The sequence below is a fragment of the Grus americana genome, chromosome 3, assembly GCF_028858705.1.
Source record: "Grus americana isolate bGruAme1 chromosome 3, bGruAme1.mat, whole genome shotgun sequence".
NCBI classification, from domain to species: Eukaryota; Metazoa; Chordata; class Aves; order Gruiformes; family Gruidae; genus Grus; species Grus americana.
In genome coordinates, this window is record NC_072854.1 from 85,144,099 (window position 1) to 85,161,733 (window position 17,635).

General features: G+C 36.9%; 1 protein-coding gene across 3 annotated transcripts in view; it reads left to right on the top strand.

Annotated features, from left to right (window-relative positions):
• Window positions 1-17,635, top strand: part of FMN2 (formin 2) — a 161,666-nt gene that overhangs the window by 78,387 nt on the left and 65,644 nt on the right. For all 3 annotated transcript variants that reach the window (XM_054822144.1, XM_054822145.1, XM_054822146.1), the window contains one exon: window positions 13,714-13,775. In XM_054822144.1, the coding sequence (XP_054678119.1) occupies window positions 13,714-13,775 (62 nt within the window). The remainder of the gene's footprint in view (window positions 1-13,713; window positions 13,776-17,635) is intronic.

Sequence of the window (17,635 nt, forward strand, 5' to 3'; positions counted from 1 at the left end):
CCTAACATAAATACTTTGTTTAACCTTTTCTGAGTCTCTTTCTTTTGTGCTCTTTTTACAGCCAGATTATCTGTACGCCCAACTGTTTCCTGTCAGGCTTCATACATCTGATATGTTTGAAAGCAATTTTATTACTAGCTTTATGCAGTTGGCAAGTTGGGGTTTAGACCTTTTTGTTCTTGTCCAATTTACACTGAACTTACAAGACTTTTTGTTTTTCTATTTTCTTTGGCTGATTTCCATTTTTTTGAAGAGTATCTTTTATTTACAGGTGTCCCCCATGCTCTTGTGTTCAGTCACATATGTGGCTTTGAGGAGCAGGAATACTGGGGATGTGAAAAGACGGGGGGGAAAAGAGAGTCATTTTGAATGTTTCTGTTGGTGAATTTTTTTTTTCTCTGAAACTCTAATGTAGTGTCTGTAAGCCTTGTTGTGACCTCCAAGTTTTTTTACCCTTTTAACTGGCTTCTCATTTTAATGTAATTCCTCCCCGTAAAGTCTAATTTTATGGTGTTATTTTCAAAAATCCTTTCCCCCTGTCCTATAGGGAGATTGCATTTAAGGCTGTTATGGTGTCTCAAATTGTTTTGTACACTCTTCAGAAGTAACCAAGTGTCACTTCTCCTCTTTTGGTATTTCTGCCTAGCTGCTTTGAGTAATACTTGTAATATCCTAAAATTTAGACTCTGTGTGATGTCTCAAAAATACTTTTAACAGATTAAACCTTCCATTATTATGTTTTCTATGTTGCATATTATCTCACGGCTTTTCCCATTTAGAAGCCATTATTAACATGCTTGTTGAGCATTGAGGGGACCAACCGCGTTTCTTCCATTTAGGCATGAAGTCCTTCAGCAGGGAACGTGGTAGATCTGTCACAGCCGATCGCTTTATGTTCACTGACTCATGCTTCCTTCAGTATTCATTGCCACTCTTCCGCAGTAACCATTTATGGCACCATATGCAACCTTATATTGTTAGTGTCACCCTGATTATCGTCCTTGTGTTACGTTTGGGACAGCCACTGAATCCATCAGTAAATATAAATGTGCCCATCGCAAATGTTAGATGCCTGGAAACTACATGGAAACACCTCATATACAACAGCCTGGACTTTATCTAGTGAGCTCTGCTTATCTGGAGCATTTCTCCGACTCATCCCCCTCGGTTTATGCCTGGACTTCCCTCCTCCGCGCCGCACCACTTTCCTCTCCATCCCTGCCAGGTGAGGGGCCGCGCCGGCCTCTGCCGCGCACCTCTCCCGCCAGCCGGGCCTCCCCGGCCGCCCTCGCCCCCGGCGCCGGGCGCGTTGCCCCATGCGGCTCCCCGGCCGCCTCCCTCCCCGGCCGGCCCCGAGTCCCCGCTTCCAGCAGCAGGTGGCAACAGCGGCCCGCGCTGCCGCCGGCGCCGGCGGGGAGCTCCGCGGCCCCTTGGCGAGAGACGCCGGCCCGGCTGGCGGCAGAGCGGAGCCCGCCGCCACAGCGCGCTGGCGGTGTCGGGCGAGGTGCTCGACCTTGTGGCTTCGCCGCGCTTTCCAGCTTTGACTGAGGCGCTGCTTCTCGGCGTGCTTCTCGCTCAGTGAATATCCTCTCTTAAAAAATAGTTCAGAGTGTAAGGAAGAGCAAGGATGATGCAAAGATGGGAGAGGGATTTGTTTGCTGTATCCATCTATCATCCATGGCAGGTAGTGTAAGAAACAGTGCAGGGGAAATTACGGTTAGATGTTAGAAAAATCTTTTTCTTTTGCAAAAGATTGTGAAATATTTAGTCTGAGAGCCTGCTGTTTCTCATGCTGGAGGCTGGAGCCATTGCGTCGGTGTTCCCATACCTCTTGCTTTCTGAACTACCTGGGTTTCTCCTGCTTTTTTCTCCTCTTGTTCCATCGTCATCCCCAAACAATGAAAGGTCAAGGTTATTTCCATTGTTCTCCTGTTCTACAGGAAATCTCCCCAAGCAATAGATGTTAGATTCTCTTTCAGTGCAATGTGGTGTCGTTTTTTTGTGACGCTGCCGTTGCTTTAGCTATATGGACACAAAATATAGTTTAATGCCATTGAACGGAAGCAATATAGAGTACCTCTTGTAAACTTGAAGTCCTCAGTAGGCCGAATCCAATCACAATACTGAAATAAATACTCGTACGTGATTCCAAATAACATTTGAATTTATTTACTTTTTTTTCCTCAGGATGTATATATTTTGATTTTCCACATATCCAGGCATTTGGTGGTGTTGCAATCCCAGCCCTTATTTCCTTGAGTTATTAATACCAGCTTTTGAGAAACACTTTGGAGCGTGAAAAAAGATGGAACTTAAACCATAAACATGCATCCCTCTGCCCTCAGTTATCACAATATTGTGATTTGAATTAGTAAAGCTGTGTCATCTGTCATCTACCTAGCCAAAAATCTTTTCGCATTATTTTCATAATCCCACCACACTTAGAACATGGACTAAATATCACAAGATCATTACATCATTTTCTTAGCATCTGTAGCTCTTTAATGCTGTAACTTCAGAATATTTGGTGAAGGGCTTAACATGCGTTAGTACGATGAATTCCCTGGTGTTTATCCAGACTTCAGACTGGGCAGGCATGTAGAATACCAGGCTACATGAAAACTGCTCTCTGCTGTGCCAAAAAAAAAAAATATTTGGAGAATAAATTGAGAATATTTTTATTCCAGTGAGATACTACTGTCCAACAGAGGGAAAGGGAAATTTGCTTTTGATAGGAAACCTCTTAAATGTTTTGTTTGTAATTCTTGAGCAAGAAAATTTGTATTTTGACTTGTGATTGCAACAGTTGACTGTACAGCAGTTATTGATAAAAGAGGATTTGCGTTGCCTAATTTCTGAATCCCTGTAAGTTTCCAGGTAGTGTTTTCTAACTAGCTCTACTACTACAGACACTAATATCATCACACACAACTGGCTAGCTTGAACCATTAGCAAGGAAAGTTTGTTTCTGAATGGTCATGCATGTCTTTGTGGCTAAAAGAACTTCCAATACTTTCTGTTGTAAATCATCAAAAAGTAGCCATGTTCCATGTAGTCTGTGTAAAATGATTTAGGCTTGTTGATGTTAGAGAAGACTAGTAGAGAACTTCAGAGGGACCCAGCAAAGGGCAAACACACAGCTCAACTGTAGATTTTTAGAAAGATCATTCTAAGCATTTAGTCTGGCTGCAAAATAAGGTAAGTCATGTAATGTTCTGCCTCAAGCCATTAGTCTGTGTAAATACGAACATTTTAGTAGTATAAATGATCTTGAGTTCCAGCTGAAATTCTGACCCTTCAACCTTTTGCTTTCTTTGAAGTCACTGATAGTTTTGCCATTGACTTTGGTGAGTCTAGGATTTCATACGAATACTTTAGGCGATGGAGAAGTCAATGTATCCCATGAAACATTGTTCAAAAGGTTAATTTCCCTCACTTTTAACACTTAAAATATTCTTTCTGTAGTGATTTTGTCAGATTAATTTACAGACGTCATTCTTTCCTACTTTTGGTCTGCAAAATTACGGAGCCGTCTACTTTTGGCTATCTTCTCATGCAGGTATGTCTAAGAACTGCAATAAGGTTCCCTCTTAACTTTCTTCTGTGTAAGGTAAATAGATGAAGCAATTCAACAGAAAGACAAGTTCTCGAGGTTATTCTGCCATTTCCTTTGTTGGTCTCTTTGATATTCCACTAGCTATAGCTCTAGTCCGAAGATTGTTTTGACCTCTAGTCGATCGTTGAGAGACAAGGCGTCTTACATTAGTCATCGATCATGATTACTAAGAATGTAATCGAGACAGGTCTTTAGATAAGTTTGAGTCTGCTCAGGAAAGAGCAGCTCTCCCATTAGCATTGCCACATGGACTTCACTGAGGATTAATAGCTATTTTTAATATCTTTTTGATGTTGGTAAAGATATATTTAGTAGCAGTAAGCTGAGAGCAGATTCCTACGGAATCTACCTTTCTGATAGCAGTTCATAAGCCATTACATTTTCAGATGTATGAGTTAGGCAGTTGTTAACATATTTAGTGTTGACACTTAAGTAATTTAATGTAAGTGTTCTAAATTGCCAACTGGACACATTGGAGCTCCATTAACTATATACTAGCTGTGGGTAAATTTAGAGCACCAAAGCTAAGATCCTAAGTTAGCTGCTTAATGTAGAGAACATATTTTTTTGGAAAAAAAAAAAACAAAAAACCAGTACATTTGGTATATACCCAGCTAACTCTATCAAATAAATATGCAGAGTGCTATATAACTCTATGAAACTGGTATATTCTTGCCATTATTATGAGGGATGAATTGTAGTCAATGCATCTCAAATATAATAGCAAAAAACCCAAGATGTTCAATGCTGGATTAGAAGAATGATTAAAGAGTGGAATGTGTATAAGGAACATGGAAAGACTGGGGACTGTCGAGAGCTGCTCGGGGTCACAGAGTAAGGCAAATAGTTCAGAGATCCTGTATGAAAAAGTTAGTGTCCTTCTAGTGATTATGGTGTTAGAATAAGCCATAAATGAGTCTTCCAATAGTTGGAATAATTTTAACCTAAATTTATTCTTGACTTTGCACTACTTTAAACCTAGGTTTCATCTTTGCCAGTGAACTACTAGATGATTCCAAATAAATCTCTTCCTCCTCCTCCTCCTGCATTTTGTTTATCATTTAGAATGGGCTCTCTAGAGCATGAAAGAAAAAGCTTGTGTCTCTGCTTATGGACTGGACTTCTCAGCCATGACTTTGCTTTGAGCTGCTCTAGTGGAAATAGATAAGATGGTATTAAACCAAAAGCCAGCAAATTTGAATTCTGAAAAAAAATTCCGTACATAATTAAAAGTCTCAATTAGTTTGAAGCCTGAAGGCTTTTGTTTGTATTGCAAGCAAGTCTTGCTAAATTCTTACAGCTGCATTCAGTGAGAGATGCTACCTTGTTCTGCAAAGTTTGACTTGCATACATCCTTTGGCTGTCACAGTTACACTGTCACTGCTATCACAATTAGCCTGTGGAACTCACGGACATAACATCATTGAAATAGAGATTGAAAAATGTTAGAGCCTGTGTGGATCTAAAAAAAGTCAAGTGCTAACACATGGGAAACCCAAATTTTATTTCACTTGACTCATGAATAGAAAGCTATAAATCATATCTGTCTGCAGACAGATTGATACACAACGTCAGATCTACTGCATGTGTGCCTCGCAGCTGATGTGTTTGTGCAGTTTGTTTTTATAACGTGCACTAGAAATACATACTGTCACGTAAACATTCCAAAAATATTCCGCAGATATCCTGTTCTAGTAGTCTCCCCACCAAAAGTGATATAGTTGATAGGTGTGACAAGTTTCCTTTTGAGAACTTTTAAACGGAATGCCTGTGGCATGCTATTCTACCTTAACCAGAAAGTGAAAAAGCTTAGTACAAGCTGATATTGAAGTAAAAGCTAACAGTATTGGGGTTTTTTTATAGCAGTAATATTTTTTCTGTAACAGAATTCCTTACATGTAAAATATATCCATATGCCAATGATTGATTTTATATTAAAATCTTCTTGAAATACTTTTGAAAATACATTTGAGAGACAGGAAGTTTGCCTGGAAAACAACAAACTTCTACTATAAAGATAAAGCACAATTTATTTTTTTAAAATTTATTTAAATGTGTCTTATATCATTTGCATTTGTGTAGTATACTAAGCCCAAAGTAGCTTTTTGGGAGTTATCATGGTAATCCTTTCCAGTTTATTGAAAATCTTGAATCCTGCCAGTCAATCTAGCACTTCACATTCACTCCCCAAAGACCAGCCCCTGGCAGGTTCATTGAGACTGTTTGCTCCTCTACGCACTATAGTTTAAAATAAGCATTATCTGGTAAAATGCCAGTCTTTTCTCAACCTTCCTATATCCCACACCCATGGTTTTTTCACCTGCCAAATTCAAACAAATCTTATCTAAACAATTAAGATAAGCATTGAAGTCCTCTCTATAGTCAAATCAGCAAACCTCTCAAAACCAGAACTGAAATACAATCTCTCTAAATTAAACAGTCTACAATGGCAATCATGTTTGTATTTAAACATTTTATTCTGAAAGGATTACAGCATTGGTCTCCATTTTTTTTTCCTGCCTAGACAAGAAGGCGACATACTGAGTCAAACAAAATATATTTGTTCTCTAAGAACTGAACTTGCACACTTTTTATAAACAAACTGTATAGGTGTATGAAGTTAGACTTCACATAATCAGTAACTGCTGTCCTTAATATAGTAGGCAATTGTTTGAAAGGTATGTAATGTAACTGTTTATATTAACTATGTATAGCTATATATAAAATCTAGTTATATCTGTTGTTGTATGTGTGTATATGTATTTACATGTATGTAAAAAAGCTCGAGAGATACAATTTTATCACTATATGTTAGGCATACAACATAAGGGAATAGTAATGCTAAGGACAAATGTCTGAAAAACCGAATTGTTTTTATAAGAGAAGAATCAGTAGGAAAAGTGATACTAAAGATTCACTCTTTTTGATGAAGTCTCCTATTTCTGTTACTTCAAATTTTGCAAATACATGTTCTTGCTTAATTGAGTCTTATTGCTTCCCAGAAACGTGACTACATGTTCCTGACGGTATTTAAAAATTTTAAGTTGTTTAAAAACAATCTGAAGCAACAGCTAAGTTTGATCCATGGTTTCTACTTGGAAATTTTGTATACTATTCCGGTTTCTTACACAAGCTTTAGATCAAGGTGAATTACTGCCACAGTAAAACTGTGTGCAAGCAGATCTAAGTGTGGTTTCTTGCCTCTGATCCAGGCCGTAAGTACTTGTGTTGAAGATCCAATCTCCATTGTGCTTTGTGCACTTGAAGTTTTCATCCCAAGAAGGTTAGAGTATTTGCTAATAGATAAACATATCACAAAGCTACTGAGGGGAAACAGGTAGGTAACAATACAAAATTGTTTTCATTTATGTTAACTCTACCCAGTGCAGTCATCCTCTACCTGCCCATTATCAACAGGGTGGGTTTTTTTCTGCAAACTGTGCAAGTTCAGATACTCCTGTTTAAATTTTTTTTAATTTCATGTATTTTCTGAGAATCTTTAAAAATTATACAGTCATGATCCTTGTGTGTTTTGCTGCAGCTCCTATTAGCACAGGGACATTTAGTTTGACCACTGTATTTTCCATATTTATTTAAACATAACATTTATTTCAAAGAGGGTCTTTTGGGATTTAACTTTCTACATGAGGAGATTCACATTTCTATTATCTGACATAAAGAAGAATCCCAAGTAAATATCAGTAGTTATCAAGTTGTTGGAAATATCACAGATAAAAACATAACCTTGTACGGTGGGCCTGTTAGATGAATGATGCCAATAAGCTCACATGGGGGGGGAGGGGCGGGAAGTAAAGGATAGCAATTTTTTAAGTTGTGGATTTACAATGTAACCAATAAAAGACTGCAAATTTTGCAGTTTAGTTGATTTTAAAATATAAAGTTGGATTTAAATCTGGGTTTACTTTGCAAGTAGCTTGATATTGCATCATACCATAATTTTTATAACAGCAAAGGAAGCCACTGCACTTTAAGGCTCTCTTGGATCTTTTGTTGATGAGAATGTTGAAGCAGGTGTTTTTCCTTCTGCTTCTGAATTGAGCAGTTCAGCTGCTAGTCATTCCAAGGAACCTGATGAAATTTTCTAAATTGAGACTTTTTTTCTGATTCGCTTGTATTTGCATGTGTGGTGTTCTTGCATTTTCTTCCAAAGACATCTGTCAGTGAAGGCTTCCATTCTGTATTCAGTGAATAAACAAGTTTATTCATTCTTTTTCTCTAATTTATTGTCAGAAACATTTCATACATTGTTGAGGCTATATATTGTCTGACTTGTGTTTCCTGTATCAGAATTTTCCTTGCTAAGGTTTTGCCAGTGTGTTAGTTTTCTAATGATCTTGGGTTTTGACCATTTGAAGTTTACTACACGTATGTTATTCTTGGAGCAGCTATTTTTAATCATTCAAGGAAGATCATACAATGTGACACATTTGACCTACTCATCTTCTCATGTGCCTTTTTTCCTTCCAAATATCCTTTTTTCAGATATTTGAAAATGAATATATCTCATCAAATTTTCAAGTACAATTACTTGAAAATGTTTTAGAAGGTTGAATGAGTTTAATGCTACAGTTCTGCCTCAAAATTATGTAGTAATTCTGAGACTCTTTATATACAGCTTATGGCTTCTATATAATATAGGTACAGGTTCTTAATAACAACAAAGTCTACTTTTGTTGTAAGACTGGTTGATGCCTTTTCTGTTTCTTTCACTCTTCAGCTTGGAATAATATTCCTGGGTTATAGATGGTTTAATTTTTAACATGGAGCAGAGTTATCTGGGGATGGAAGTTAGGAAAAAGTACCATGGAAGTTGTAATCTCTCAGTATCCTGTAATCTTGCATGTTAGAGTCACACGATGGGTAGAACAGCTGTGAAACCCCCAAATCTGTGCCCCATACGGAACTGCGCAATAAGAGTACCGTGATTATCTGCTGTAGAAGTTGGAAGTCTTTCATTCAGTGAAGAAGAATTGGTCTGCCTTTATAATTTGCTGAATTGACTGTCTATTGCTGCCGTTTGGCAGAGATGTGAAGTCTTGCAAAGACTCTTGGTACTCTTCTGGAAAAAGAGAGCAGATGTGAAAGCGAAGAGGCAAAGATGTGCAGGAGGAAAAAAGGAGTGACCTCTTGGAGTGATACTACTTGGTTTTTGGAGAGTCATGGAGAAGTCAATTGTCGTGGAAATCAGCAGGAAGAAAGTGGGTGGGTGGTTTGCTTGTTTGTCTCCCTGGAGCATGGATCCGAGTATAGCAGGATTGGTTCAAAATTCCTTTTGTAAATTTGAGATGGTTTTGCTTCAGCCACTGCTTCTTTCTGAGGAGTTAAACTACTCTGTTACCAGTCAAGTAGGATTTGGAAATTGCTCAGTCAGTTTTTGGGGACAGAGCAGTGCTTCTGCATCTCAAGAAAAGGACACATGCTTTTGGATGGAGTCTGGAGACAGAACAGCTTAGGAAGTGTACTTGGAAAGGCCAGAGAAATGGACTGTGTCTTGAAACCTGCCCTGAGAAAAAGGAAGACATAAGACCAAAATTTGGACTGAATACCAGTATTCTGAAAGTCATCCATAAATGAGATTGTGCTAATGAGAGTTTTATGACATAGAAGTTGGATCCAAAGGATCGGGTTGATAATTCTTTTTCTTCTTCTTGAATTTCTACTCAGTGGGAACTCTTGAATTTTTGGCCTTTTCATTTTAAAAGGAAATTGCAACATCAAAACTCTGGAAACAGAATCGCTTCCAAGCCCTGGGTAGCTGTAGGAAGTTGTCTTTAGCAGTTTATGTAAGTGGTGCTATTGGTGGATTTAGATTTATAGCCTAAGGCAAGTGTAGGTTTGCTGTGTCTATATTACCTATCAATTTTGCTTTAGTGGTAGCTGGTAGTTCACATGCTCTTAGATGTATGAATAATAAACAGTAGTGATCTGTCTTACAATAAAAAAAATACAGCTACTTCCTTTTATAGTCTTCCTGAGAATACACTGTGCATCTTCCAACTTCCTGCTGGTGTTTTCTCATGCATTTCTTCTTCAGGACTATATTGGCTAGCAAAAACTTTGATCTCATTGGTGGCTTGGTTACATACTGTGTTCCCCTGAAAACATGTGGGTGGTGATTATTCATTGTGTTTCATTTTTTTTTGGTGCTGTTATTTTTTAATTGTGTTTGTGTTCTAAATTGGCTTCTTATATGGGAGCAAGTCCATCTGTTCTCAGAGTTCATACATGCCTCTGAATATAGTTGTGTGCTTTACACTGATTTCACTTTTTTTTTTGGCAGTGATATTATGCTCCTGTCAGGTAAAGTATCTTCTAAGGTGCCTAGCCAGACTTGCAAATTAATTCATTAGTAAGAATAGTAAGTCTTTGTGTCTCTGCATATATTTTTTTGTCCTTCTAGTTTGAAACGAGTATCTAAGTTGGCTTTGCTATTGTGATTTGGAGTAATTTATTTTTTGATTCAATTTATATTGTAGTAATACAGCATGGAATGGATACTTCCATTCTGCAGTTGCATAAGAAAGATATAATTTCTGTCCCAAAGTTACCAGTTTAAATTTCTGTGTAGATTGTGACAAAACCAATGAGAATATCAGGAAAAGTGTAAGACTGACAAGAGATTCCTGAAGTCTTTATTCTGGCTACAAATCCTTTAAAATCTCTTTCCCTTCCTCTGTCCTTTATAGTGTCAAGCAACCCTTTGTGCTTGCTCTTCAACCCTTCTTTTTACTTGGTGGATTTTGTGTAAACATCTGTTGACCAGTGCTTGCCAAAAAAAAAAAAAAAAAGTCTTTGGTTTGTACTTTCTTGTATTTTTATCTGTGCATATTTGTGTGTGTATCTGGGCATACTTGGTTCAAATTTGGTTTAATCATATCTATATATGTGTGTGTATATACAGACAATTTTATATATATATATATACACACATCAAGTAATTTTACAGTATTAGTGCATGAAACTGGTGCTGGCTTGCTGTTTTTATTGGCAGCAGTGGCAATAGGAATGCAAGAAAATAGCAGAAGTATGAAATCTTGAAGGTAAGAACTAAATGCCTGAGTATGATGTGATTAAAAGAAAGTTGTTTCTATTAGAGTAAAAACCAAGAGCGATTCTTCACTGATGTCCTGTGAACATATCAGAAAGCCTGGATGATGTGCTGCCTATTAAAGATTGTTTTGTAGTAGTTGAGACAAGGAAATGGCAATATCAAAATCACTTTCTAAAACAGTGACGTGAGTGAGAATATCCAGCAACTGCAAGACTATTACAAACCCTTCTCCAGGTGTTTCCATCAAAGTATACTGGAATTGTACCATACTTCCTCATATTTTCATGAGGAAATTGATGTCTGTCTGTATTTTTTCATCATTGTTTTGCCACCACAGATGGAATCCTTTGGTTAGATATTTGTGTAGTCATGCTGATTGTAGGGAGGGGGCATGTTTAGCTAGTAATCTTGGCTGTGTAAGGAAACATCACTGATTTTATCAGTTCCAATTGTCTAGATAATGAAATTAAATATGCAACAGCTGTGATTTATTTTGCTAACTGTCATGTTCTGCATGACAGTGCTGCAGTACTGTCAAGGAACAGAAGTTCATCTCCTGATTCCTTGGATTCGGGCAGCAAACCTGTGGAGAACGTTGAAAAATCCTAGTGGGATGTTGGAGTGCTATTTATGAATATTTATGTCTTTAGATGAAATATATAGAAATACGTTTGTGTTGGGAGAGGGGGATTTGAAACGTATATACTAGGATCTAATTTCTCCAAGTCCTTGTCTCAGACTGATTTGTTTTAAGCAGCTCCCTGAAGTATGTACACTCTTCTGCATACCTGTTTTGTTGAAAGTACACAGACCTGGCACCATTGTGTTTGCCAGGCGTTCTCTTATCTCCTGCAAGCATTCAAACAAAAGTGTTCTATTGCTCCCTGAATAATCCGTGGGTGATCTTAACATTGAGCAAAAGTCTGAGCAGGAACTTATGTCATATTTCTTAGCGCAGGAGTAGACAGTCTCTGGAAGGAAGGGGAGGGGGGTGGAGCCGGGAGAAGCCAGCCACAACGCAAAAAAAAAAAACAGTTGAAGGGTTGTGAGCGTGTTCATATATGAAAACATTGCATAAGCGTAAGAATGATGAAATGTAGGGATAATACAAACGGGGTTTCATAATATATCCTGGTTTTAATAAAACTGTTTGTGTATAGGCTTTGACATGTGTTTTCTTAAAGTAAAGCTCTCAAACCAATCTAGATCCACTTTCTATTTGCATGTTAATTTTAGTCTCTGGTTCTACAAGGCAAATTTGGCATATTTTTAAGCATGCAGATGGTCCTATTGCGCAACAGGGATATATACTGCAGTACCTTGTTGAGAGGGCATCTTTAAGTCTCTGTTGCAACAATTATTACACTCGGGGGGGAAAAAAAATCCCAAATAATTAGTAGCAGATTTTTGCATGCACCCCCCTCCTCCAAAAACAAAACAAAAACCATGTTGCTTCCTGAACTGTTAACTGTTACATTGCCATTATCTTTCAGATTCTCTTGCTTTCTGGTAAAGGAAAAATGGAAGAAATAGACTTTTATTATTATTATTATTATTATTATTATTATTTCTGAAAATCACATAATTTCCTAATTATTTTTGTTTCAGTCCTATAATTTAGCTGCATGCCCTGCTTAGAGATACAGTGTAGCCTGCTTAGTTTAATCAAGATCAACACTTCTTTGTTTATAATTTTCTTATACTGTAACTAAAACTATGTCTCAGGCCTGGAAAGGGGAAACATGATGAGTCCCAGACTCAGAGTGGTATCTCTAAATGCTTTAGAGCAATCGGAAACAAATGAGCTTGAATTATATTCTCTGTAGTCTTTAGCTGTATACACAGAATTTCTCTGTGACAGTTAGGGAGATGGATTTATAGGACATAAAGTAACCTAGGGCTGGGTTTGTATCTCTGATCAATGTTGCAATTTCTGGCTTAATCTTGCCTAGGGGATTATTCTACTTATTTTACAAGTGCCCACACACACTTGGAGCCCATTAAAAAAAGGGTACAAATTAATGAAGGGCAAAATGGGAAAAGGATGGGTATAGTGTGCTAAAAATATTTTATTACCATCACGTACATTGTAATGCAACATTCTAAATTTCTTTCAAGTTTTAAAATCTGGATGAGGAAAGCTGGATTTATCTGGCTTTTAAATGAATGGTCAGTGTGCTTGCAAAAAACATGAGAGTAAGACTGAGAAGCACCATTTTTAAAATAACTCTTTGTATTAGCTGAGAATAATTTGAGAATAATTAGCTGAAAATAATCTGAGAATGATTAGTTGATAATAACTAGTTTGCACAAACATTTCCTATGCCTCATGAAACGTTCCTAATATAAGTGAGGAGCCAGGGTTGTGTTCCTAAAAGTGTGCCCCTCTTTTTAATTTTTTTTTTTCTTTTGGTCCAGGTTAAGTAGATGGAAATCACTCTGTGCTGTTGAACTGGCTTTTTGATGCTGAAAAAATACAGTGTGTGTGTGGGGCCAGAATTGGTTGGGAACAGGAAAGGCATATTTTGTATCTGTACTAAACCTGTCGGCTTAGTGCATAGAAGACTTGACCCTTGTCAGGTGTCTTGAAGTTAACTGGCTGACTTATGGATTAATCAGTTTAAGACTGAAGCCAACCAGTGACAGGAATGAGCTTTGTTGTGTGAGTGTGTGTGTGTGTGGCTGTGGTGCAGATTTACAAATTTTTATAATGCTTTCTGTCGGACCATGAAAGTCTGATGTAAAGCTTATCTCTGATCTCTGGCTATGGCCATACTCGTGGGATCGTGTTTGTGTGTTTGGGGGGAGGGAGATGAATTCTTTAACACTTGACACCTGGCTTTACCGGGTTTCTAGCCTGCAGTGTTAGGAACAGCACTATTCATGGCTTTAATAAAGTTAAAACCCTTAAGCTGTATGGCCAGTAGGTCATAAAAACTATTGCTGGGTATTGTGCTCAGGCTTCCTTTCACAGCTGGATTATCATCCTGACAACTAATTCTTTTTTCTTTTGTCTTTTTCATAGCTGTTGTGAATTTGGACAACTCTGTGGTTGACCTAGAGACCCTTCAAGCTCTGTATGAGAATGTGAGTAATCAGAGGAAGTCCGTATGATGTAGGAATACTGTAGGTCCATGTGAAGTTATCTTTTGGTTTGCATCAGTAATATTCAGAAAGCTTGCAGAATGTGTCCTATTTTGAAGTGACTTTATTTTACCCAAAGCAATGAACATAATGATAAACATTTAAATTGTGTTATTGCTATTGTATGTTTTATATAGTGCATATGTATTAATTGCCATTGTGTGTTTTATATAGTGCATGCATTTTTATATAAGTAGCATAATCAACTTCTAAATGAGTAGACAGAAATTGAGTTTGCTCCTTTTTTTTCCTTCTTGGGTGGTGCAGTCTTTGGTCAATAGGTATCAGACCTTGCACTCCAGGTTTTTGGCTTTACTTCGTAACTTCACTGATATAACAATGCTGTTCAATTAAAAAAAAAAGTTTTGATAACAGCAATCATTCCATTTGTGGAGTTGTAGCTTTTAATTATTATTATTTCAGGGATTCCTCCAAAATAATTTTTAAGTCTTTGAAAGGAAAGGTTTGCTCTAAGTTAATGTAATAAAAAGTAGTATTAACTGCCAGGGGCTTCATAAATGTCTGGTATTAATCATCAGAGAGTGTTTGACCACTAGGTATGCAAAATCAGGGATCCAGAATATACTCAGACATGTTCTAAAACTTTACAAAGCCAGTCATGTGTAAAATTCAAAAAAGTGGATCTCATAAGCATGTTTCTGCCCTCACTTGAGGCCAATAAGCATTATCCTTTTCTCTGAGCACATTGCCTGAACACATGGAGGTCTGGCTAGGCATCTCTGGAAAGAGCAACGAGGCTTTCTGTTTACCCTCCAATGAACCTGGAAATCTGAAACGTAAAGCTGTGCGCCACAGAATGGCATTCAAGGGCAATGTATGCTCTTGTATAGGTTTGGGGTTTTTTTCTTTCCCTCACGTTGTAATTTTGATAATATGTGAATTACTTTTATACCTTTCAGATTTTTGGGTTTTAGATTCTAGCTTTTTATGATGTACCTTAAATGATTTGTGGATTTATGAAATTTCTCATAAATAATCCACTTTGGGGCCTGAAGAGATAGATAGTAAACTCTAGTCCACTTTATAGAAAAACCAAAAAGCTTAACAAAATGGAAAACAAAAATCTGACAAGAACTAGGAAGCACTCCTACTCTTATGTCATCCCTGAAGAATTAGCTTGTTCAACACTGCTCAGGAAGATAATGGTCAAATGAGAAACCTATTCTAACTACCCCCAAATCTTTATACTTTAAACACTTCTCATCCTTATTCCACAGTATTTCTGGTTTGGTCTCTTATTTTATTTTGCATTATTTTTAATCTGCTCCCTTACACAGCACAGCTATATGCCATTCCATACGTTCTTTAGCATGTAAAATATTGAAGTAATTTTTTATGTTACATATGCATGATTGTGAGAGATTGTGTTGTGGGAAGTACAGAATAGATATTGCCCTCATGATCAGTTTTTGCATGCTTCCCTCTTTTATATTGCACAAGACTTTATTAATTTTTTTTTAAATCATGTCTAACATACTTCGGAGCTCCAGTATAATGGATTACCTACAAAATTTGCAGTTCATTGAAATAACCAAATGCCATTGCGTTCCTTTTGCCATTACCTTCACTAATTACAGAAAATGTCTAGGAAATATTGTCCTGATTGAGGAACGTTATCATATGTTAATCTTGAGCAAGAGTCAAAAAGTTGGAATGACTATAATATATTTCTTTGCTTTGAATAGAAGACAGATCAGCCCAACTTTATCACTATATTTGGGTACAAGACAGAGAAAAAAAAAACCACAAAAACCAAAAAATAATGAACAAACAAAGAAGAAAAAAAAAACCCAAACCTGTTGGTTTGGTGAGAGCTTCATAAGGGGACCTGAATTTTAATCCTGGATCCTCTTTTTGATAAAGCTGTGTCTTGAAAGCAGCATTTTTTTTAATTGAATTTTATTTTCTGTTTTTAATTTCAGTCTTTGGTCAAAATTCGTCAGACTTTGTACTTGCTTCCCTTGATAGCTTCACTAGTTATAACAATATTATTCAACAAAAAAGTGTGACCAATGGGTGGTACCGGAGAGCCTGGCATGTTTGACTCCTCCCTTATTTCTCAGGCTCATCCTGTGGTGTGGGGGATAACTTTGCCTCATTCAGCTACTTTGTAGCCATTAACTTAATTTGTAGTTCTTAGGGTTTATTTATTGGATTGGGATTTTCTGCTGGATATTTAAATACCACTGTACCAGCTCTCAGCCTTTCTATTTGATCTCTATGGAACATATGGGAGCATTTGTTTTACAGTCTTCCTTCAGAATGTAATCTTTTTTTTTTCTGATTGCATATGTCTGGCATGGTGCTTTCCCTTCTTAAATGTGAATGAAATTTGGGCAATCTCCAAACCTAAACACACCCTAATTTCAAAAGCCACAATCCTGAGGGCTCAATTCCTGTTTACTGAGGAATTAAAGTCTTGTTAAACCACAAAGTTACTGTATACATCTTAGTGACTTTTTATAAATGAAGAAATCCACACCCCACCAAAGACCCATGCCCTCAATAGTTTATTTAATAATATTAAGTGGTATTGCATCAAATGAGAAGGACTTTGTTATTGCAGCACTGTATGGTACAGTCACATAGTTCTTACAGGTGGTTGTGTAGTTTACTTTATAAAAAATTGTTTAAATATGTGTTGATATTGAGCTATGCATTAAGACCTAAATAATTTTAATAAGAGAATCTTAATAGGTAAAACTGCATGTGGAACAGTTACTTTACTGTGCTTTTACAAACTCCCTAAAAGCAATACCTTCACATGGCAGCTATAATTAGAGAGGGAGAAAGTAGATAAAATTCAGCGGAGTTATCAATTTGCTGTATGTGGTTAGGCCGTATTGGTTGTGATGAGAAACGTACTTATTTGCAGATAAGTAAATGTTTACTTTGAAAACAGGGAGCCTCATAGCAGCTGAGATTGTAGCTAAAATGTTGCTGTTTGAAACAAGATAAGCCTGCTCCTGCTTATGTCTTCACTATATTGCGAATATAAGTATATAAAAATGGATTAAAAATTGTATCAAAGGATCATCTTTGATCTATGGATTTGCCCTTTTCAAATCTTTTTACATCACAAAAAGATATATACTTTCTTAATTTGACTCCTGGTAAATTGCCCACCCCGTCTCTATCTTCAAAAGACTTAGGTCAATGCTTTCAAAAACCTCAAAATGCCATTTGCAAGTCTGAAGTGCATGCTGGTCCTCTGCCACTAAGATTCAAACCTTCTCCTTAATTATTTCTTGTTTTTTTGTTTTTGTGTTTGGGGTTTTTTTAAACAAAAAACCCAAAAACTGGCAACTACAATGCGATGTCTTAATGTTTTTCTGCAAAGACTTCTGATACATGACCCAGCTTCAAAGGAATATGATAGTTGTTATTAATCTGGGTATCTCTGTATATCCTTATTGTTTCAGTTAAAAATCCACCCCCAAATTAAAAAAACCCTTACATCTAAACTGATCTAAACTCAGAGCTAAGATTCTGCTACAAGGAAAAAACTAACCAAAAAACTAACCGGAAAATGTAAGATTTATGTTTTGAAATGAAAAAATGGCCCTTACCCTATATTTGGTCTTACCAAAGTTCATTGCTTGATACTCTGGCAAAAGTGGGAAAAGCTAAACTAAAGCAGTGTATTTTATGCAGTAATTTCTATCAAATTTATGCTGTCTGATTTTAGATATAGTTAGTATCAACTTCTAGTATTTTACAATATTTTGTTCCTTTTATGATGCTGTTTAATTGCTAAAATTCAAGGAAATAAATAGCAATGA